Source organism: Cyprinodon variegatus, unplaced genomic scaffold, assembly GCF_000732505.1.
Source record: "Cyprinodon variegatus isolate N-32 unplaced genomic scaffold, C_variegatus-1.0 Scaffold331, whole genome shotgun sequence".
NCBI lineage: Eukaryota > Metazoa > Chordata > Actinopteri > Cyprinodontiformes > Cyprinodontidae > Cyprinodon > Cyprinodon variegatus.
Genome location: NW_015150784.1, coordinates 426,488 through 448,630, shown reverse-complemented (window position 1 = coordinate 448,630; position 22,143 = coordinate 426,488). Strand labels below are relative to the sequence as shown.

The window sequence follows — 22,143 nt, the reverse complement described above, 5'->3', positions numbered from 1 at the left end:
GAAACACATGTTTAAATAATTTAATCAAATCAACCGTGTGCCTCAAAATTAGAAATGTCCACTTTAAACAGAGGTCCTGTCAACAGACGTACATCTACTGTATAACAGTACACTATGTAGTAGATTAGTGCTTTGACATTTTTAAAGGCATGAACTCCTATATTCCTAATAGAAGGCAGACAGTACCTGCAGTTTCATTACGTCTCCACAAGCCGGGGCCCCAACCAATCCTGTTCCAACATTCTTGGAGTTTTTGTCCAGCGATCCCACATTTCTAGGGTTCTCATAATGATCCACCACCTTGAAAGAACAAAATGTATTCAGAAAGTGTGAAAACCACTGAGGTGTTGCTTGCTCTGCATCTCAAATGCATACATGGTCATTTGAGAGAACAGTCGTAAAATACCACTTATAGCATCTGACCTTAGAATACTATTAATAAGTGCTGTTGTGCAACTACAAGTTTCTTCTATTACAAAAGAGGTTGAAATGCACAGATTTAGATTTATATAACCACCAAACAGGCTTATTTGCAATACCCCCCCCAGCTCCCTTTATCCTCCAGTTTCTGCTGAGTCACTCTGATTGACCAGGCACAGGGTAAGGGAAATGATGCTGGACAAGATTGTTGCAAAGGTATCTCCATAAAATGATGAAGCATTACTTCAATGTTGTTTTTTTAAACAAATTGATTCTCTCATTTTAAGTAAGTGTAATCAGCTGATTGCTCACTTTTCAGCCCATTTCACTGCACTCATGTATATTATGTAAACAACCAGGGGTCATAGGTAAAAGGAGAAAAGTTTTTAGTTCATCTTTAGTTCTGATTCACACATAGTTCATTTGGTAAAAGAAGACACAAAAATAAAAACTTAGTAACAGCCACAAAATGTAAGTTTTGTGGCTGTTACTAAAAGCCCTAACAGTAACACTCAGACTTTATGTAACATTTCACAGTGCAAGCCCACCAACACTATATAGTATCAACTTAATCTAACTGCATTAAAACCCTTAAACAGCTCATTAGAGGTCAGATTACTTGATTCTAGTTTTTAAAATGTTAATTAGTTACCATAAAAAAAAACAACATATCTGATACTGTTAAGTGTTCTCCATTGCTTCATAACTGAGTATTTCTATCTGCTGCTGTGATGTAACCTAGGACATTTATTAGCAGCACATGTAAGCTCCTTTTCTCTGGGTATCTCCACAGTTACTAACAACCTTCATGCAATTTCCTGAGCAAAGCAACCATCGTTGTTTAAGTGTTTATGTTGTGTAACAACACATAGGTGAATAGAAACACAAAAAAGAACACTTTCTAAACAGATAAACGGACAGGTTTAACGGCTGGAGTGTTTTACCTTCTTGTGGTAGCAGCACTGAGAGATGAACTCAGGAGCCGAGAGCCTCCGAGTGAGTAAAGCCAGAGGACTGAGGCATTTCTTCGCCACTGTGCTCGCCATGTTTTCGTAATGGCGCAGTTAGCTGGACAACAGAACGTCCGAGAGAGAAGGAGGGGGAGGGCTGAAGCAAACTGCGCATGCTCGGCTTATGTAAACCATGGAGACGAGGAGGAGCCTAACTACGGGGTCTCGTGGGGGCCAAGTCCGAGGATGTTTAAGTATATAAAAACATACATACATACATACATACATACAGACAGACAGACAGACAGACAGACATAGTTACATACATAAATACATACATACATACATACATACATACATACATACATACATACAGGCATGCATGCATGCATTCAGAAAGTTGGATTAAACTATTCTGAGCATAGAGCAGTCATTGGTCTTCTTGGTCAAAAGAGCAAATTTGTTAGGTAATTATCTAGGGTTTAAATATTTATCAAAATGGGAAAAAAAAAGATTGAAATGTTGCCTCTGACCTGTGTCCCAGTTCCTTAAACTGCTGTCAATATTGCTATACTTGTTTTTTTATTTGCTCCTAGAACCTGTTTTTGAAATAAGCAAATATGTGTCCTTCCTCATTTGAGTTAAGACAATATTGAAGTTACCCATATGATACTGTGCAATCAGCATTTCTGTCTTCTGTAATTTAGACCAGAAGTCAGTCAGACCCTGTTCTGTTGGTTCCTTTATTAACCTATTTATTGTTGTAAAAATAGCTTATTAACAATAATTATGGGCTTTAAATTTGATTTAATTTACATCAACTTTAGTTGTCACTTGCCCACCAGGAAAGTGAGAACTACCTCATCCTGAGGTTTGAGAAAGTATTTTTGCTGTTTAGGAACCCTTCTGGCCTGAAGGCCCCTAGAGAACTTAAATTTGAACCTTTTTACAGACAGGCAAATTTATCTCCTGCTGGTACATAGTGAGAATTGGTGGACTTTACTGGGGATGGACCCTTTATTAAAATCTAGCTAATTTGGCCAGCTCAGGTCAGCTCCTATATACAGTAAAAACACCATACAGTTAAGGAAGTGGATAAGATCAAAAAGTCCCTTTGATGGAAAGAGAAAAAGGAACTGGTAGAAGCACAGGAACCAAGTAATACAGGTTGGGTTTTGCCACATCAGACAGAACCTTAGGTAAGGGACACTGACCGTTACTATAATAACCCTACTAATAATATATGTCACTGGTATTAGTCATGTAAATATGATCCGGCAACAATCCAACACCTCAAAGGCTTGGATCTTCAGTGCCAATGGTCATCTGAGTCCCAATGATTTGAGCCCCAAAGCTAAGAGGTTGAACCCCTGCCTGAGACCATTTAACTAGAAAAGCTGCACAAGAGGACATCAGCAGGTGCATCATGAAAGGAATTTTTATTATAATTATTGAAAAAGAATAAACTTACTTAGCATGAAAGTAAAGGAATATAAAAAAGGACCAGACAAGGAAATACAAACTGAAATACAGCACGGATTAACAGAAAACAGTTATGAATGGTGACAATAACACACCCAGCATCACCATTAAAACAAAAGGTTAGTGGTGAAATAGGAGGCAGTATTATAATGTGGGGAACCTTTTCATCAGCATGGGCAGGGAAGCCGATCAGAAATAATGAGAAGATGGATGGACCTGTGTGCGGTTAATTTATAATGAACAAGAATGACCTATTTAAAGACTCTTGAAATGTGTCTGATTCAGGTGAATAGCACGATTGGAGCCTATTTCAAATTTGTTATTGTAAGAAATGTTGAAAACAGTTCATATTTTCTTACTTTACCTCACAGGTGATGCTGGACATATTTATTGAATCCTTAAATGTGTGTTTTTGTTGCATCACAAAATGTGAAAAGTTCATATTTATGCAAACTTATTCAAGGCGTGTTCAAGCTTTTGTCCCTGGTTATCACAATTCAAGAACATTTTGTAAAAAAAAATATAACACCCTTAGCAATACCACGTGAGAAGGAGAAGTGAGAAGTTGCAGTCAGCACCAAAAACTACCGAAGGATTTGTTAATGTCCAGTTTCACCTCGACTCACAGAGTAAGTCTTTGGCTACATTTATGTTATTTTTACATAAAGAAATCCAGAATATGTTGTTCATTTTCTTATTCTTTTATGTGAACATGTGAAGTTCTTTATAATGAATGTTTTGTTTCTTTTCTTTAAAGGAAATCTAACCATGGAAGTGGATTATTATGAATATAATTATGATTACACTGCAGACAATGAAACTGACAACAGCACAAAGATAACAGACCTGCTACATTTTCACAGATCTTCATCCTCCCTGCCTCTTGTTCTTGCAGTATTCAATATCTTTATATCAGTCCTTGGTATCTGTGGGAACTCACTGGTGATTTGGATATGCGGGTTTAAAATGAAAAGAACGGTCTTCACCATTTGGTACATCAGTCTGGCTATTTCAGATTTGTTTTTTTGTGCCTTTTTGCCCTTTGAAGTGTTCTATAGCCTGACTTCCAGTTGGCCTTTTGGCCAAGCACTGTGCAAGCTCTCCTCTTCTGCTTTGTTTCTCAACATGTACAGCAGTGTGTTTCTTTTGGTTCTAATCAGCGCTGACCGCTGTGTTCTGATTTTATTTCCTGTGTGGGCAAACAACCACCGAACGGTACAGAGAGCGTGCGGGGCGGTTGCCCTAATGTGGCTCCTCTCTGGAATCCTAACACTGCCTTCAGTGATCTTCAGAACGACCAGAATCAGCAGTTCAGTCACCAGATGTGTTACGGAATACGGGGCCAACTCCAGACACGAAGGTGTAGCACTGGGACGCTTCTTTTGTGGGTTCCTGGTTCCTTTCCTGATGATTGTGTTGAGCTGTGTGGTGCTGAGTGTGAAGCTGAGAGATTCAACGGTCCGATCGAAAAGGCCTTATAAAATCATGGTGGCGCTCATACTGTCGTTTTTCTTCTGCTGGGTCCCCTACCATACCTTTGTTCTCATGGAAATGAACTTAAAAAAACACAAGCCGGAGGTGGTCGATGCTGGGCTGAGAGTGGGGGCCACCCTGGCAGCGGCCAACAGCTTCATCTACCCGATTCTCTACGTGTTCTGTGGCCATGACTTTAGGAGAACTCTGAGGCGCTGTTTGACGTCAAGGTTTGAGGAGACGATGGGGGAAAATACCCTCACAGCTGGGTTCAATTTTTCCAGATCCAAATAAAGGATTAATTATTGAGAGAAATGCTTTAATATGCAAATATGATTAACTCGTCAAGAAAATTTTTTTTTCTGTTTTTTTGTTTTTTGGTCCTCTAACTACCAAGTTAATCAATGTATTTTAATAATTAGATTTTGGAAATAAAACATTTTTATTTTTTGTAGATGTTAGCTTTTAATTTTGTTTTGTTATTATTTATAAGTGAAATTAATTAATGCTCTCATGGTTACAGCAATAAAATGTTTTTTTTTTATGCAATAGAAATAAGCATAGAAAGATTTCATATATGCCCTCCTTTCATTTTTAAATAAATTAATTAAATGACAAATACACACTGCCTGATTTTTTTTTTAATCTTACTTGCATACAAAGGAAAGAGCAGTCTACAATTTTTAGATGTGAGGTTAGAGAAAATCAACCCTAAATTCATAACAGCACAAAATGAATAATATATTTATAAACAGGTCATCTCCATTTTAAAAGTAAATTATTTGCTTGCTTGTTATTGAATAGAAACATAATTTGACTTTCTGGGTAAAAGCTGAACTTGTTTTTAGAAAATTTGATTGATATTTTGTGCAGGTGATCACTTGGCTAAATCCTTAAGGCCTCTAAGCTGCCGCTTAGCAACACTAAGACTTTGCTCCCTCAAAAGATTTTATAAGGTCTGGAGACTCGTTAGCCCAGCCTATAATCCTAAACTAATTCTTTTTACGTCTCAGTGGTCACTTTTTTTTTCTTTTTTTTTTGCCATTTACCGCTTTCTGTTGACCAATCATTGTAATGTTGTCCTTTATACTTATTAGATAAAAACAGTTAATGGGGAGTAAATAGACCAATAAAAAAAAAGACACCTTGACTCTAAATAAACTGCATTCAAGTCTATTTCATCACTTTTACTAACACTGGGGGATGCATGTATATAGGAGCAATGCGTCTATAGTAGGAAATAGATGGCCCAAAGATGAAATTATTTTAGGGCACCATAAAGGTTTGGGCTAATCCTGCTCACTATTATCCCCATCCAAGTGAAAGTATCTCATGTGTCTCCAGCGAGACAGTGATTGATGGTTGTTTTTATACATCTTCCATTTAATAATCCAACAAACATCTATCACCTTCTCCGCTGGATTCTTTATAAATGTCTTCAATCAATTATCCTAAGATTTAGCTTTTTGTTCTTGAATGGTCACAGAGAGTTGGGGAAAAAAGGGTGTGGTTTATTCAAAAATATCAACTTATAGCCAGATGTATCTGTCATTTATTTACTGATCTGCGATATACTGACAAATGACAATGTCTTGCGGGTCAAAAAGTTTTCAACTACCATGTTTAGTTGTGGAAGAAATACATTAAATTATCTTGTTCCAACTTGAAATTTTATGACTTTTCCTAAAGGGAGCCCCTCATTAGAAAAAGCAATACTTTGTTTTTATTTATGCTGTAATGTAGGTCATTTTTGACCCGTGGATTATAAAAGCACTGAGCAATGAAAACAAACACAATCTTAGCCATAATAAACATAAAATTAGTGTACGTAGAGGATATAAAGGTACCCTGAGCTAAAGCACCCCTATTTGGTTCCTCGCTGAAGCCTTGAGTTTGAATGTCCATCAGGTCCTGGATGAGATATTTTCAGGAGCTCAGGAGCAACAAGAGGAGGAAGAAGTATGTGAAAAGAAAGATGGGGAGCAATAAAAACGAGAGGATGATGCAAATTCAGATGAAGAAGAAGAGGAAAGCACTCCAGCTGACAGAAAGATGTTTTTTTTTAAGAAATGTAAAATTGCATGGTCCTCATCAAATTCAGTCAGTAACCAGGGAAGAACAGCAGCACCAAAATCACAAGGATGGCTTCAGGGCGAAGCAAGATAGCTGGCTGCCCATGTCCACGACTTTTCATTCACCTTTCTCCTGTTCATCACACCAGCCAACGAAATAAACTCAACTTGGAAAATATAAATATGCAAAATTTCCGGTTGATCAATCCAACCTGTATCTGAGAGAAGAAAATCAAAAGAACGATTCTCCTTGAGCAGAATGGAAAGGCATTGAGAGGAAGGAGTGCCTGCTTTGCACAAACTCTCTGCAGCCTTTGTGAAACCTGTTACTCAGAGAGCTATCGGTTCCAGTTAAAATATCTACTGCTCATGAACTGCCAGCAGAAACTTGTCTAAAGGGTGGCCAGAGGCAGAGGCTTATAGTCTTTGTGTGGCCACCTGTCCTTACTTATTTAAGTGTGTCCTAAATTTACCAAAATTCACATAAACAAAACATTTTATATATCACACTGGCCAGTAGTGGGCGTCAGCAAATTGCTAAAATGAACTTTAGCATTTTTGTTAGGGTGGCCTTTACCAAACCAGTGTCTCATTATGCCCTTGCTAAAATTCTGGCAACATAACTGAATGCAACTGTAGAATATTAAGAAGAAAAAAAACATAAATGGCGCTGCTCTTGTGGATGGTGTCATTTTGAATCCTGTACTGGTTAGGGGTGCTGTGATATTTAAAGATCACTGAAACAGTTCTGAAAGTAGTATCTCATTCATTACAAAGAATCCAGTTGTATTGATAGAATAGAGGAAAGAGATTAGTTCAACTATATTGATATTTATAATCACGGGCAGCTCTAGACATGTGCCTATATGAGCCAGTGCACTGATAGACTTGGTTCTGGACCCTGTCATGGTCCCAGTAAAGAAAACGTAATACTAAATCAATGTGTTATTATAATATCCACTGACAAAAGAGACAATAACTGATCAGTCTTTGAGCTTATCAGGCTATTTTAACAAAAACAGCCCTCTTAAGATTGGATTTCAGATTTCATCTTCTAGATCAGAGTTTCCTAAACATTTCAGCCTATATGACACCACATATATATATATATATATATATATATATATATATGTATAGCCTATATATATATGCTGGCTTATTTACATGACGGAAAGTACATATTTTTATTAAAGTAAAAACATGAAAAAAATTGGAGATTTGATTTTGAAAATCTCGCAACCACATAATTGGGAACTCTATTTTAGGTCTGCAACCGTATGGAAGCAAATCGTTTCCATATTTCAGATGGAAAAGCGTTTTCAGAAATGCTTTTTCATTTTAAGAATGTGGCTGCATTGTTTGACTCATAAATGAAATTAGTAATCAATAATCCTGTTTGGATTTTAATTTTCTTCTTCAAGACTGCTCATCCTTTTACTTAATTAAAAGGAAAAAGAAAAAGACATTTTAGATTTATTTTTCAAAATGAACCCCAGCAAATACATACCAAAATTCGATTTGAAATGTAAAATTTGAAAATTAAAAAGCATTTCCAGAAATGTTTTTTTAATTTCAAGAATGTGGCTGCATTGTTTGACTCTTATATGAAATTAGTAATCAATCATCCTATTTGAATTTGCATTTTCTTCAGCTAAATTTGTTCTTCTACATGTTAATGTTGCATTTTCTTCTGCTAATTTTTTTCTTCTACATGTTAACTATTATCTTACTGCTGACTGGAGGCTTGTTAAATAACCACGCCCCCTATGGTGGACGGCCACACCTCCACCTACGGAAACTAACAGATTTAGTTGCGGAAGTGACGCAATCGTCCGCAAGGATATTTTTTTCTACTCCCTACAACTTATGACTCACGGTTATTTCCTATTAGTTTAAAAGTAACGCATCAGGATAATAATATATCTGCGTTAGTGTTTACATCTTAACTTTTTTTTTTTTATCATCCAGTCCGTAACGTAGTCGTCCTGGATTGCTAACGTTAGCATAGCTTCCAATTCAAGATGGACGACAGCTGAGCTGAGTTAAGTTAGCAGCTGGTCATTATTATTTTGTATCCCCCGCTTCGTTGTCATCTCTGTCGCTCCTCACCCTATCAGCCGGACCTCCTTATGTGTTTAGTTCGGGAGCTATCAGAGTGAGTTCGGTCTTCGTGGATAAATGGCTGCCGCTGCCCCCTCTGCTCCTCCTCCAGCAGCCTCTGGCTCCTCTGCTGCTGCGGCCGCTGCTGAAGCATCCAGTCCGGGAGGATCCAGCAGCTCGACCGCGGCAGACGGCGGCAACCAGGACAGCACTTTTGAATGTAATATTTGTTTGGACACCGCCAAAGATGCAGTGATCAGTCTGTGTGGACATCTTTTCTGGTGAGATTTGTGGGACCTTTGTTTACATTCCTAAACTCCGAACGTAATTAACAGCTTAGCAACATACAGGACTGCCTTTAGCTGAGGTCTGAACCTGAACTCTATTTATTATTACCGTAATACCGTAGGAAATTGTTAAACAAAATTGTAAAAGAAGATACTTGATTTAAATGCTGTTTGTGGGCAAGCATTCCACTTTCTTAAAAGTAGTTTATAAAAGTGTTATTCCCATAAAAGGATATGCTATTGTTTATTTCCTTGTAAATACAGTTTCATCCTAAAACTGAGACTTGATCTTGTAAAGAGATAAAATGTTGGGAAAATGTTTTTGAAAAAATTTAAGAAATTTTAAGGTACTTTGTATTTAAAATAATTTGTCATTATGTCTAATTTGCTATGTTTAGATGAATGAGAAAATTACTTAAAAATGTCTATAGATGGGCTGCAAAACAACATATTTTAGAAGCCTTATTTGTCTTTTTATATAAGATCTTCATTGTTAACTTGCTAATTAAAATATCTATTGTATGTAGTTGAAAGAAAGACGCATAAATTATGTACCGGTACCTAAAAGATATCTATGCTATTGATTGATCAAGAAATTGTTCTATTTGTTTTGGTAGTGTTTTAAATTAAAGCAATGGTTTATTAATAATCAGGCTTTAACTCTAACATTATTGTCATTTTTATGTTAGTTCATATCTTAGCTAAAATTAAATCCAAAATCATACACTTTTTTCAGTTATTCTGTTTAGATCTTATGTATAAGGTTTGTTTCCTGAGAGATTAATTTGATGTTTTTCCTTTCCTTTGCTGCATCCAGTTGGCCTTGTTTGCATCAGGTAAGCTGGAGCTTTTCTTTTTAATAATCAAAAGACACAAGCAGATGCTCTACAAAAGACGTTGTTAGCTCAACAGGATCACTTTGTATTCATGCAGTGGTTGGAAACACGACCCAACAGACAAGTGTGTCCAGTATGTAAAGCAGGCATCAGTCGAGACAAAGTGATCCCCTTATATGGAAGGGGAAGCACTGGTCAGCAGGATCCAAGGTAAGGTGCTGTAGTCTGTTGAATAGATTAAGCAAAATCCATAGTAAGACCCTCAGGTTCAAATGTTTTTATTTAGTTTCATTAAGGCCCTGCCACAATAGAATAAGACTGCAAAATTAACCGTATCACAGTCATCTAAATCTAATGGCGAAGGCATCTGTTTAATGAAAAAGCATTACTGTACAATTTCAGGAAATAAGCTAATCTCCCCCTGATTTAAATAAATAAGCTTCACCTTTCTCTCACTCTCTGAACTGCGGAGAAACTTCGTAGCATGTTTAATAACCCAAATAGAGGTAGGAAATTGGTTTATTTCCAGAAATGTTATATGATTTACTAGGAACCACATTGAGCACAGCCAGCGATATAAAACTAGCTACTTACCACCAGAGTTGCCTTCCATGCCGGTTGTAACTTTAGCTTCTGTCCAGAAGCATCAAAAACATGGCGTTCGTTAAAATGTATGCCATGTTGTGTGTATGTTGCATGCATTTCCTTCCGCGGATGTAATTGCCACTTTGCAATGATTGCAAAGCGCCTCTTTGCCATCTTTCTCCTCCTTACAATGAAGCCAAACTTTCGATCGCTTTACCGGATGGGGCTTCATTTTTTTGTTTTGCTTTTCTAGACTTGCACCTCGTCACGTCGTACTTGCTTACTGAATGCAACGTGCGTAACTTGATAAAAAAAAACGTGACGTAAGTCATGCTACCCAGCGCTAGGCTCTGGTGCTGCCTGGAATCGTTAAGAGAATTGTAAAGCGAGCTGCCAAACGGTGCGAATTGGAACACAGGGAACCGGTTCTGAACAGGAACCAGTTTTCGATTCCCGTCCCTAATGTCCACCTTAGGCCATATAGCATCACGACAAGTGGAAGCACCTCTATATTTAAATCTGATTGCGGGGAGCATATGGAAAGTTGTGAAATCTGACATGGTAGAGGAGGAAACATTAACAGTATATTATTGGGTTTAGAAAATGATCTTTTAAATTAGCGGCCTCATAAATTCTTAAATTGAATTTAAGCTTTAGTGTCGTCAGGAGACAGATTTTAAACTGAAGGATTCCTGCAGACTATCCCTGCCAACACATGGAAAACACCTATGCCCCCCGCCATGCTACGTTTGTGCAAATAAACCCCTTTTCCTGCCAGTTCTTATGTCGCTGCTGATAATAATCAAGGCTGAAACTGATGGTCAAGATGAGGAACCTTCAGGTGCAGGTGTGACGATGGTGTTGGAGGCATTTTGGTGGTGAGAGTGAGCTACGTGTAGAGACAGATGGGAGAGGCATTGAACTGAAACAAGATCTTTCAAAAATCACTTCAATTAAAGGCAATTCAGTCTGCTGTATAAACCAATACATCAGAGGACACACTTAATCTGCTGTGAAGCTGGATTTATGCGGAATTTCAGGTCACTGTGTCACAATATATATATATTTAGTTTTACATTTATATACATATATTTTCACAAACTTGTTTTTAAGGGAGAGAACACCGCCTCGACCACAAGGACAGAGACCTGAGCCTGAAAACCGTGGTGTAAGTACATGAACGGGATACGCTATGTTTTGATTTTATGTCAACATCACTACATGTTTACATTTATTATCTAACTCACGGCAGCTGCGGAGGTAAACCATCCATTCATGATGAAACCATTACATGTATTTGCTGCAGGGTATACCTGTGTTTAACTTATTATCAGTCACACATTTCCCACTGGGATCCATTACACGTTAACAGCTGAGTTGAAGCTCCTCTCATGAGATCTCCAACAAGCTTTGCATCTTATTGCGTCACATCTCTCTGTATAACTTTTTTTTTTTTATATCTTACAGGGTTTTCAGGGCTTTGGCTTTGGGGATGGTGGTTTCCAGATGTCATTTGGAATCGGTGCCTTTCCATTTGGTATTTTTGCTACAGCTTTCAACATTAATGATGGAAGACCTCCTCCAGGTGGCAAATTTCACACTTGTTCAATTTTCTGTGTTCTCTTTTTAAGCAACGCATCAAATAACCTGTGCTCAATTGTTTACAGCGGCTCCTGGAACACCACAGCACATGGACGAACAGTTTCTCTCCCGACTCTTCCTGTTTGTTGCTTTGGTGATGATGTTTTGGCTGCTGATTGCATGAAAGCATTAGAAAACAGATTGTGTGATGATTTATGATGCTCTTTTCAAATACAGCTGAAACCAGATGTTTACATACCACCTTATATTTAAAGACAAGTACTTTTTTCCTAATCTTTTCCTGTTTTAAGTCAGTATGACCTACATTTTTCCGTTTATGAAGCACCAGAATATTAAGATTTAACAGTAACCGTAAGACAACTGCTTGTTGGCATTTTGGCATATTCCTCCTGACGAGTAGCGTAACTAAATCAGCTTTAGAGAATGGACCACTCAGTCACACTTTTTAGGTTCTGCTTATATGTCTTCAGATATTCCAAGAGGAATATCCATAATATTGCTCACCTTAAGGTACTTTCTCAGCAGTTTTTTTCCTCTCAATGCCTTCTACTTTGAGAACTGCAGTAATCCCTTCTTAAACAACCCCTCATCATGATGCAGCCATCCTTGCATTTACAAGTTTCTCGGTCCTCTGTTTGGTCATATGCTTATGACCAAACAATTCAGCTTTAGTTTTGTCAGACCACACGACGTATCTTAAACATTAAAGTAATTTTCCAGTATGTATTTATATCCTGTAATCTGGCTTTTTGCACTGCCTTTGGGGTAGTGGCTTCTTCCCCTCTAAGCAGCCTTTCAGGTCAGGTACAGGATTATTTCACTATTAATAAAGACTCTTACCTGCTTCCGTCAACACTGTACTAGGGTTAGTCCACATATTCAAACCATCCCTGGAACACCGAAGCTTCTTAAACTATATGGTGGTTGGAGATCTGTTTCTTTCATATTTGCTGGATATCTGCTCTTTTGGGTATCTGTAGGTTAATCTTCTTGTCTATAGTTCACTCCCTAATGTTTTAGATTTTTTTCCCACAAGGAGGTATTGCTTTTTTTGGCATTGCCTTACAATACATTTACAGGTATGCCTCAATTTTTTTGAAAATAGCTTAGAAGTCATGACCTTATGTTTAGGCTTTTCTAAGTAGTCAATAGGAACATCGGCTCTTAATGTTCTGGTATCTACTAAATGGAATATTAACCTAAAAGAGAAAAGTTTAGTCTGATTTGTTGCCATACTATAAGGAATGTTTGTCTTATTTATACTGTGTAAAAATCTGGTTTTAGCTATTAATGGTTCCAATTACTTTTTTTAAGTCCTTATGTTCGTTAACCAAATTGATCTACATCTATGAGCATTTCCCTTTGAATAGGGAACATTTAAGGTTACAGCTTCATATGCATGTTAGGATCAGGTTATTGTGATCTAAACCTGCAGTGACATGTCAGAATCCTCTTTGAAAAACTAAAGCAAGAAAAGCAGCTGGCTTCCAGTCCTCTGATGGCTGTGTAATAACACTCCCATATAACTGTTAGTTAGAAATCTGAGCAGTGAAACAAACCAGGGGATATTTTAAAGGTCTTAAATAGATTGGAAGTCTAATGATCCGTATTGTTCAACAGGAATGATTCTAAACTAGATCCTGATTACTTTTTCTTTTTTTTTTGGAATGTGATTCTTGATTTAGTAATGGAAAATTGACTTTTGGTTTTATTCAAGCCATAAAAAAAAAATGTAAGTGTGGTTTCTTTCATTTATTGGTTGTTTTATACTGTGGATCAGTTTGTACCAATCTTGTTGACATTTTGATTTTTGGTTACTTATCTCTATATTTCATCCAAAAATTCCAACTGCCAAAACTGCTATGTAATGGTTAAGTAAACGAGGACATGACTGATTTAAGTGGAGATGAGATGGTAGCGAATAGGTACTGATTGAGAGTGAGAATTGTCCTTGAAACTGAATTTGTTTTTCTTGTAGGCAGATAAAAAATCTTCTTTTCAAACAGTGTTACACACCAAACTGTAAGCCTTTTTCTTCTCTGATGTAATTAAATGTAAAATATTGTAGATTAGAGATGATTTAAAAACCTGTTGAAAATGGGATAACTTTTCTAATTGTCAATCTCCTCTACTGACAGTAAAGCTTTATAATTAAGTTATCAGTTGTCTTTCGTTCATGTTCTAGTTCATCACTGCAGAAACAAATGCACAAATAAAAAAACACACCAAAGTTTATTTAATTTATATGAAAGAAAATGTCTGAACAAAGTGGGACCATGTTGCATTAAAAAACAACAGTCTCCCTTTCATTTTACGTCTCTTGTGGGGCCTTTTTTTCCTGCACGTTAAATTCTGCTTCGTACATGATCTGCTGGATCTTCATTTTTGTCTCGCACCTTTTCTGTGGGGCCAGTCGCTTCAGAGCGGGAACGAAGCTCAGGAGGAACAGTTCGTCCTCATCCTGCCGCAGCCTGGTGGAAAACGAGGCGCCGCCTTCTTTCAGCCACTTTGCTGATGAGTCCGTGCTCTGAGAAGATGGCAACACTGACTCTGACAGCAAAGTCCGCTTCCGTCCAGTGCTGTTGGTGGAGGTTATCTGAGAAATGGGGGCCATCTTGGCCACCATGGCCAGCTGGGTCAGCTCAGTGTCCTGAGACAAAGTGGGAAGTTGTGTTACAAAGGCCAACGAAGGTTTTTGCTCCGACGGACTTGCAGCAACCTTTGTGATACTCTGAGTCGTTTTAATGGCCTGCGGCAGGGCGGTGTCTCCCTCTGCAGCACCACATTCATGTTCAGGGTTGTCATCCTCTGTGTTGCCGTTTCCATCCGTTATTCCGACTCTGGATCCAGTGAAGGGGGCTATAAAATTCATCAGATGTCTGTATTTCCATTTACTTTGTACAAACTCTCCCTGCTTCTTGCTTTTGAGCTCCATTCGAACTTCCTTTAGGTACCGGTCTCTCAGGTTTTTCCATTTTCTTTTGCAATCCTGGGCTGGAAAAAAAAAAAACAGACTTCAAGAGTGTGAAAAATCCAACATAACCAAAGGATTGACCTGACCAGTGCTAGTATGGCCTCATGGAAATTCACTACTTGAACTTGTCCTTCACTTGGTCAAAGGTAGAACCTGATTTGATTATTAACAGGCTGTGCATGAAAGGGACTATTATCCATGCTTTTTTTTTTCTTTTGCCATACGCCTTTTTATTTAAACCGCGTATAATCTAACACAACCAATAGTTGTCAAAACAAAACATAAGTCAAAACACCGGAAAAGGTGTCATGAGCCTCTCATGAGCCTCTAATGGTCTCTCAGTCTAGGTCAATATATTTGAATAATCAGAAACGACTGCTAACTGGACAGATGTCCAGAAGACAGTCATGGCATCCTCCATAAGGAGGGTATGTCACCAAAGGTCATTGCTGAAGAAGCTTATTGTTCACAGAGCTTTATTCAGGCACATCTCTAGAAAGTTTAGTTGAAGCAAAACGTGCACCTCCAAAAGGGTATATAAGCGAAAAAAAAACCAATGAGCTACAAGAGGCTTACATGGCCCAAAGAAAAAAAGAACCAGGCTGTTGCTCAATGATACAAAGTCCTGTTTTTGTCAGATTAAGATAAAGTTGCATTTAGGTTGGAGATATTTGAATCAAATGCCCCCCAAAAAAAAATGGGATAAAAAAAATCTTTTAAAAGTCTCAACAGTCTGTACATGAAAAGGAATTTATCCGAGTTGGAAAAAGATGGACTTTACAATTGTGTTAAGCTGTCTAGTTGAAAAGCACTATCTAAAGACACATTTTGGCAAAAACGTAAAAAATTTGTCTGATTTTGACTCAGAGTTTATTATCAACTCGACAGTTTAAGACTTGTTAAAGAGGATTGACACTGTCCTGCTCCAGTGGCAGATGAATGTTTGGCTGTGACTCTACCCTGGAGAGAAATATCAGCTGTGCTGCTGCCATCAACACCTTTGTTTATAGATGTTTGAGATCGGCCTGTTTTCCAGTGTAGTCCTGTTTCTCTGACTGTGACTGGCTAGATGTGCTCTCTTCATCCTCTGACATGGGAGTTGGTTCAGAGCTCATCTGCCTTGATGTGTGTTTCCTGGATGGTGAAGCCTTTTAAATTTCTCTGCTTCTTTCTCCTTGAACCCCTTGGTAGACTGACCGGGGTTCACTGAGCCTGGTTCTGCTGGAGGTTTCTTCCTGTTAAAAGGGAGTTTTTCCTCTCCACTGTCACTACAAGCATGCTTAGTGTGAGGGATTGCCTTCAAGTCAACGAGTTGATGCAATCAACTGGTTTTCTTTAGATAGAAAACTTTAAATAAATTTGACTGTATGATCTGGTGAACTGTAAAGTGCCTTGAGATGACTTGTGTTGTGAATTGGCGCTATATAAATAAACTGAACTGAATTAAATTGAATGTGAATTTCATCAGCAAAACAATGGAAGGGGATATTATATAGATTTAACATAAAAATGTAAAGGTTGCAAGAATTATAAATTGATTTCCACAAATTATTTCCGTCATAGTCTGCATGAGCTAAACTTATTATGGAAACAAGAATAGATCAAAGAAAACTACAGTTCGGGAAGCATGAAATCAGTAGATACTGACTCCAAAACACGTGAGGCTACAGTAAACCTTGTGCTCAATATAAACACATGCAGTACTTCTCTGATTCGTGTTTGGGGAGAAGAAGAAAAAGAAAAAACATATTTTTCCTTTCTTCTAGATTTAGGCATTCCTTTATGTTGAGCTATTACACAAAGCCCAAATAAAAGGACTGTAAAATGATTAAATTGTTTCTCCTTGTTTAAAGCTATGCATCTGACAGGATGGATAAAACAACCTGGATTTTAAGGTTAATTAACGAACAACTGAATATTTTTGTTAATTTGATTGCATTACTTATATTGCACCTTAAAGGACCTCAACTAAAGAAAAAGTTTTAACTGACTGAAAATGTTTCTAAAGTCGGATAATCTTAAAAGAAACCTGATTATTGTGTGGAAACTAGGTTTAAATTCTGAGCAAGTAGGGCTAACATGTGAATAATAAGTTTATTCTAGTATGTTGACAAAGTTGAGGCCCTCTGGTCAGCGGGCTTTAAGGAGCAGACCGAGGAGCGGCCATCAACTTTCCACTATATTTCTTCATTAATATCTTTTTTTCCAGCAAGGCTTCAGAGTTGTAGCATAAAATCAGTCACCTATCTGAGAATGTTGGGAGTTTCGTGCCCCTGCTAGCTCCGCGGTAAAGGCGCCGCGCCGCTTCGCGCGGCCTGCGGCGTGGGGCCGCGGCTGTCACCGCTAGCACGGCGCGCGCAGCCTGCATCCACGCCTACGTGGATAAACAGCCTAATGGCCGCAACTGACCAAGTTCAGAAGACTGAAGAACTTCTAGCTTCCGTAAACAACTCGTGATTTATTATCATACTCGAGCCGAGTGCGGCTAAGCCAAACAATAACTAGCAGTAAAGTTAAGAAGAACAAATACTCACATGGATAACCGAGCGCTACGCTGATGTTTCTCCACGCGTTTATCCTACTTTCCGTGCAGCGGTAATTCGGTAAAGTGACATTGTAGAGCTCTGGGTAATTGAATACAGCCAAAATTAACTTATCTTCCATTTTGCCGTTGTATTTTGGGATTCTGCTTCTGTTGCGCGGACGCGGAAGCGGCAAACTGCGCCCGCCTTTTCCGCCTCCGCCTTTCCGCCGCCGCTGCCCTCGTTATCGCGAGTGGCGGACTGGGTGCCGCCAGCGCCGCTCTGCCGTCTGGCCGTTACAGTGCTGAGACACCAGGGGGCGCGCTAACCAATGATCCTTTGGTACCAGAATGAATACTGTTTCTTTTTTTCCGCTGATCTCAGTGTTTTTTTCTTAAAAATATTATTTTAGTGATTTATTTCTATGTTTGTGAACAGAATCTCTCAGAGATATTCGGAAGAAGATTAGGGTCACTGAAAAAATACAAAAAGTTAACTGATTTTTCAATATTTTTTCGGTTTAATATTGGAAAAAAGTCAGAATTCTGACTTTAATTTCAGAATTCTGACTTTAATATCAGAATTCTTACTTTAATATCAGAATTCTAACTTTAATCTCAGATTTCTGACTTTAATATCAGAATTCTGACTTTAATCTCAGAATTCTGATCTACTGAATTCTGACAGCTAACAAACATGTTAGCATCAAGCTGTAGCCGTGTCTGTTTTAGAGACAAGCTCTCTTGTTCTAATGACCTTCTGCTCCTCCATTAATGAAATAGCATCACCGGGGACCCCTCGGCCACATAAAAAGTTGCCTAATTTTATCATTTCCCCCCAAAGTGTTACTGGCCCTCCCAAACAACTCACATCTTTGTCAGTGAAGCTGAGTGCTCCCACATCTCTTCCTTCATGATGCTCATCTACATTAAGATCCAAAATTCTGAGATTAAAGTCAGAATTCTGACTTTAATCTCAGAATTATCTGATAATTAACTATAATTTACCTGTCATTGTGGAAAATTAACAGAAATAATAGATTTTAAGAGGGATTAAAGTGAGGAAACAAATAAATGTGATCCACCATTTACAGCTGATATGTAAACATCTGATATGTTTCTTTTTGAAGGCTAAACATGGGATTAATTATCATGTCTTTGTTATTTCTGCATTTATACAATTTCTTTTTTTTCCATTTATTCAAAGATGTTAAGTTTTGCTTTGGTGGTAGATAACTAAGAACTAATATGTTCTTTTTTTCCTATTTTTTTGTCTATAGGAGGGTACATTAAAAAAAAAAAAGAGCTGAAACAGCGGAAGCAGAAAACCAATAAAGTTTAAACCTCAGGGAAAATGATGTACAAAATATACTGAGTCAGTTTTGTAAAAAGAAGTAGCAATTACATATTAATTTTAATTTTGCAAATTTTATTGTTTCCATTGCAAAGCTGTGTCTAATTCATCCACTTATTACTTAATAAATTATTACCCGCTGTAATGTAACCATTTTGACTATATTACAAAGACACTGGAGAGAGGTTCAGCTTTTAATTGAGTGAATATTTTTGCAATGTTTAATAATGATATTAATCAATATCTAATTAATAAATATAAATTTTAGATATATATTTATTATGAGTACTATAAATATAATTTTTTCAACGAGCCCAATTTCTTTGATAGCTCCCTCAGAAACGTGGTGCCCTGGGCACAGTGTGTAGGCCAGGCCTAAAACCGAGAAAAAAGCTATTTCACAAAAGGAAACTAATGAGCTAAGTGAAAACTTAAGGTCGACTTCTTTGTTTTCAACGATCTTTTATTTTTATCATTATTTCAACTGTTTTTTTTTTTTTTTCTGTTATCACTCTGTGGCTTGAAGTTAATTGATGTGGATCCTTGAATCTTTAAATTTGTCTCATATGTTATTTAGAGCTGGATTTGTTCTTTTATTAATTTCTGTACAATAAAACTATTGATTTATAGATCAATACATGGATCTGTATAAAATGTTATCTGTTTTTCTGTTGTATATTTGAATGGCAATAAGAGGAGTATCACCACATTTTTTCCACTTAAAGCACAGCTTGTGCTTGGAGACATCATCAGAATATACCTTACCTTGGAGCAGCTGAAGAAAACTGACTTTTGTTCAGCTGTTAAGTAAACAATTCATTTTATCTGAGGTTAAATAGTCCAATGTCTGAATGAAGAGCAGTGATGCTCAGAATCCAGACAGTGAGACGTCATCATCCGTTGGTTTTTTCATAAGGTAAAGGACAATGTTGTCATCTAGCAGGACAAAGCCTCACTGAAATATAATGTGCATATACAATACAGTACGGGGGATTTACTGTTAGCAATTCCCCCCCCCAAAAAAAAAAATCGAAATTTTTTTTATTATAAAAAAATCCTTTACTTATTTGTCTTTTTTAATATATTTTATATATCTAAAAAAAAATGCTTTTTCCCCCCTTTTTTAATTACCTGTATTGATCCTAATAATATACATGAACAGATAGAAATACTTTAATCATATTCCTCCCTTCCTTACAAATCTTTAGGATATGCAGGTTTCACATTTTGTATTAAATAAAGAATAATTCGTGTTTTGACTATTTAATTAATTGAGATGCATCTGTACAGCATATGAAATATATTCATGTGTATGTGGAGGGTATACTGTTCAATTTTTTGTTTTAGGTGACTTTAAATGTCAAATGAGTAGCACTGGTTCAGTGTGCAGTTTATTTGTGCTTCTAGAGCAACACAGAATACTACATACAATATCTATATACAACACTGCATATAAAACTAAGGAAAATTTCCATTAGATCCAAGAGCTTGACCTTTGCTTTTTCATGATTTTTGGTTTCGATCAGGTTTTGCTGGCTGCACTTGTTCCCCCCAGGAAAGCAGCAAAGGTCTATTTTACATTTAAGGAGTGTTTTGGTAAATACTAAATCTAAATCCAAATAAACAATTTATGTGTTCTCATATTCTTGTTATTGAATGTTTTTAATATCTGCCATGTTGCTATTTTTCTGCAAAAATGTGCACAATTTTTCTCCTTACTCATAAAAGTTTTATACAACTTGCATTTATTCATTCCACATTACATATTTCTGTAGATGGCTTCTAAGCTTTTTCTGATACCGATTCAGTGTGCACATTCAAAAATTATTGATTGGTTATCTAATTAATCTCTTCTTTTGAAAAACCACTCAGTTATGGTTCAGTTTTTTTTTTACATGCACCACAAAAAACATGATAAATCCCTTTATTCTACCAGCTGTACTTAATATTTCTCACAAGAGCAATAACATGAACTTTTATAATTCTGATCCCCTGAAATGAATTTTGAACCTTGTGAACCTACACGGATATTGGCGCAAATACTTCTATTGAGAACCACAATAACTGCAGATAACGATCTCGCACACGCCGCAAACTATACATCAGCCACCTAAGCGCCATTAAACCCAGGTGAAAAGGATGGGAATGGTGTTTATTGTTATCTGTTTTCAAAAGCCCTTATAACATGTTGGGGCTTAAGACAGATTGTGGAAATCCGTTAATTCCCTGTAAAAAAGGAGGTGTATTGCCTTGTATGAAATCACAGGATTTGCTGTGAGGGAGATGAATTTAACCAGTAATAGCTTTACCTGAGCTGTGCTCATTGTCAGCGAAGTCAAACTGAAAAGACTGCAACACGCAGATAAGACACAGGATGAATGATTGTGAATATAAACCACACTGATGGATGTATTCCCTAAAACTGCATCTTATGTACATCATTATTCTGATTTCACCAATCCATTCAGAATGAACTGCAATGGTCAGCTTTCAGTTGATTTATGTAGCATTCTGAGAAAATCTACTAATTATTCCTAGATCATTCATCAGTAGAAATGAGTGAGGAAGTGATATGAAATTAATTCAAAGGTTAATCCTTAAATTCATTGTACACGAGCCTGAGACCACACCAAAAGTGTCCATCTTTAAGTCCAGGTTTCTAATGCCAACCAATCCCCTTTCCTCTAAAACCTCAACAATGAGGATTTTAGGAGCTCTCCACTTTTCATTTTATGCAGGGAAATCTGATTTCTCTTGAAGAAAGGAATAAGGCGAGATTAGCTGAATCTACCGTCCTCCCTAACCTCTTCACAAAACTGCCCAGATTAGCCTCAGAATTAAGTTTCAACCGTTTTATGTGTCTGGTCCACTGGGGGATTATAGTTTTACTTCCATCTTTTTTCTTCTTTTTTTTTCTTTTGCCTATAAGGGCCAGGCTCGCTTTGTTGAAGAGGTAGAAGCAGAGGAATCAGTGAGGTGGAAGTATCTCTGAGCGGTTGCAAACCTATCCGCTAAACATTACTACTTTTGATTTCAAGGAATTTTCTTTAAAAAAAAAATGGATGGATTCATAAAGATGGAAAGACAAAAGTTTCCATTCACCATTGAGAACATTTTGAACAAATATCCAAGCAGCAATGGAAAAAAACACGCAGGCGAACCAGATGATCTCGGACTGGAGGAGAAGACATGTCCTGAACCTGTTCATCACACCTGCTTGTGCTGCTGTTTCTGCTCCCACTGCGCCAGCATGTTCCACTCTGACCTCATCCATGAAGGTAGGAACAAACCATCACCTTCTTTGCACAAAACAAAAATGCATCTTTGTGCTCTTAAATACCAAAGGGAACATATTATTGTTTGAACAACCTTTCACTTTCCACTGTGTTTAAGGTTGCAGCTTATAATGAATAAATTCCTTTTTGTGTCAGAAAAAAAGGATATTAAAAGGTGTGATGAGAAAGATCAAGCATAAGGCAGCAAAGAG

General features: G+C 37.3%; 4 protein-coding genes across 4 annotated transcripts in view; 3 read left to right on the top strand and 1 right to left on the bottom strand.

The window, feature by feature from the left end:
• The first annotated feature begins 3,102 nt into the window (after window positions 1–3,102).
• Window positions 3,103–4,662, top strand: LOC107091283 (chemokine-like receptor 1). Its single transcript, XM_015385111.1, has 2 exons — window positions 3,103–3,481; window positions 3,610–4,662. The coding sequence occupies exon 2, from the start codon at window positions 3,621–3,623 to the stop codon at window positions 4,617–4,619; it is 999 nt and encodes a 332-aa protein (XP_015240597.1). The 5' UTR covers window positions 3,103–3,481; window positions 3,610–3,620; the 3' UTR covers window positions 4,620–4,662.
• Window positions 4,663–8,219: 3,557 nt separating this feature from the next.
• On the top strand, window positions 8,220–13,784 carry rnf185 (ring finger protein 185). The gene is made up of 6 exons (XM_015385140.1): window positions 8,220–8,778; window positions 9,602–9,620; window positions 9,718–9,830; window positions 11,319–11,373; window positions 11,673–11,790; window positions 11,873–13,784. Exons 1-6 carry the CDS (start codon window positions 8,576–8,578, stop codon window positions 11,968–11,970), a joined length of 606 nt encoding a protein of 201 aa, XP_015240626.1. The 5' UTR covers window positions 8,220–8,575; the 3' UTR covers window positions 11,971–13,784.
• A 193-nt stretch (window positions 13,785–13,977) lies between these two features.
• LOC107091299 lies at window positions 13,978–17,535 on the bottom strand. The gene is made up of 2 exons (XM_015385139.1): window positions 17,316–17,535; window positions 13,978–14,801 (listed from the first exon to the last, which is right to left on the bottom strand). Exons 1-2 carry the CDS (start codon window positions 17,443–17,445, stop codon window positions 14,119–14,121), a joined length of 813 nt encoding a protein of 270 aa, XP_015240625.1. The 5' UTR covers window positions 17,446–17,535; the 3' UTR covers window positions 13,978–14,118.
• A 4,159-nt stretch (window positions 17,536–21,694) lies between these two features.
• The window catches only part of gsc2 (goosecoid homeobox 2), a 1,968-nt gene continuing 1,519 nt past the window's right edge, over window positions 21,695–22,143 (top strand). Inside the window, exon 1 of the mRNA XM_015385122.1 lies at window positions 21,695–21,934. Coding sequence (XP_015240608.1) covers window positions 21,715–21,934 — 220 coding nt within the window. The 5' untranslated portion in view covers window positions 21,695–21,714. The remainder of the gene's footprint in view (window positions 21,935–22,143) is intronic.

Coding starts and splice junctions, on each gene's coding strand:
- rnf185 (XM_015385140.1), top strand. CDS start 8,576: ATGGCTGCCGCTGCCCCCTCTGCTCCTCCTCCAGCAGCCTCTGGCTCC. Junction 11,374..11,672: donor CTGAGCCTGAAAACCGTGGT/GTAAGTACATGA, acceptor TATATCTTACAG/GGTTTTCAGGGCTTTGGCTT. Junction 11,791..11,872: donor TGATGGAAGACCTCCTCCAG/GTGGCAAATTTC, acceptor AATTGTTTACAG/CGGCTCCTGGAACACCACAG.
- LOC107091283 (XM_015385111.1), top strand. CDS start 3,621: ATGGAAGTGGATTATTATGAATATAATTATGATTACACTGCAGACAAT.
- LOC107091299 (XM_015385139.1), bottom strand. CDS start 17,445: ATGGAAGATAAGTTAATTTTGGCTGTATTCAATTACCCAGAGCTCTAC. Junction 14,802..17,315: donor CGTAGCGCTCGGTTATCCAT/GTGAGTATTTGT, acceptor TTTTTTTTCCAG/CCCAGGATTGCAAAAGAAAA.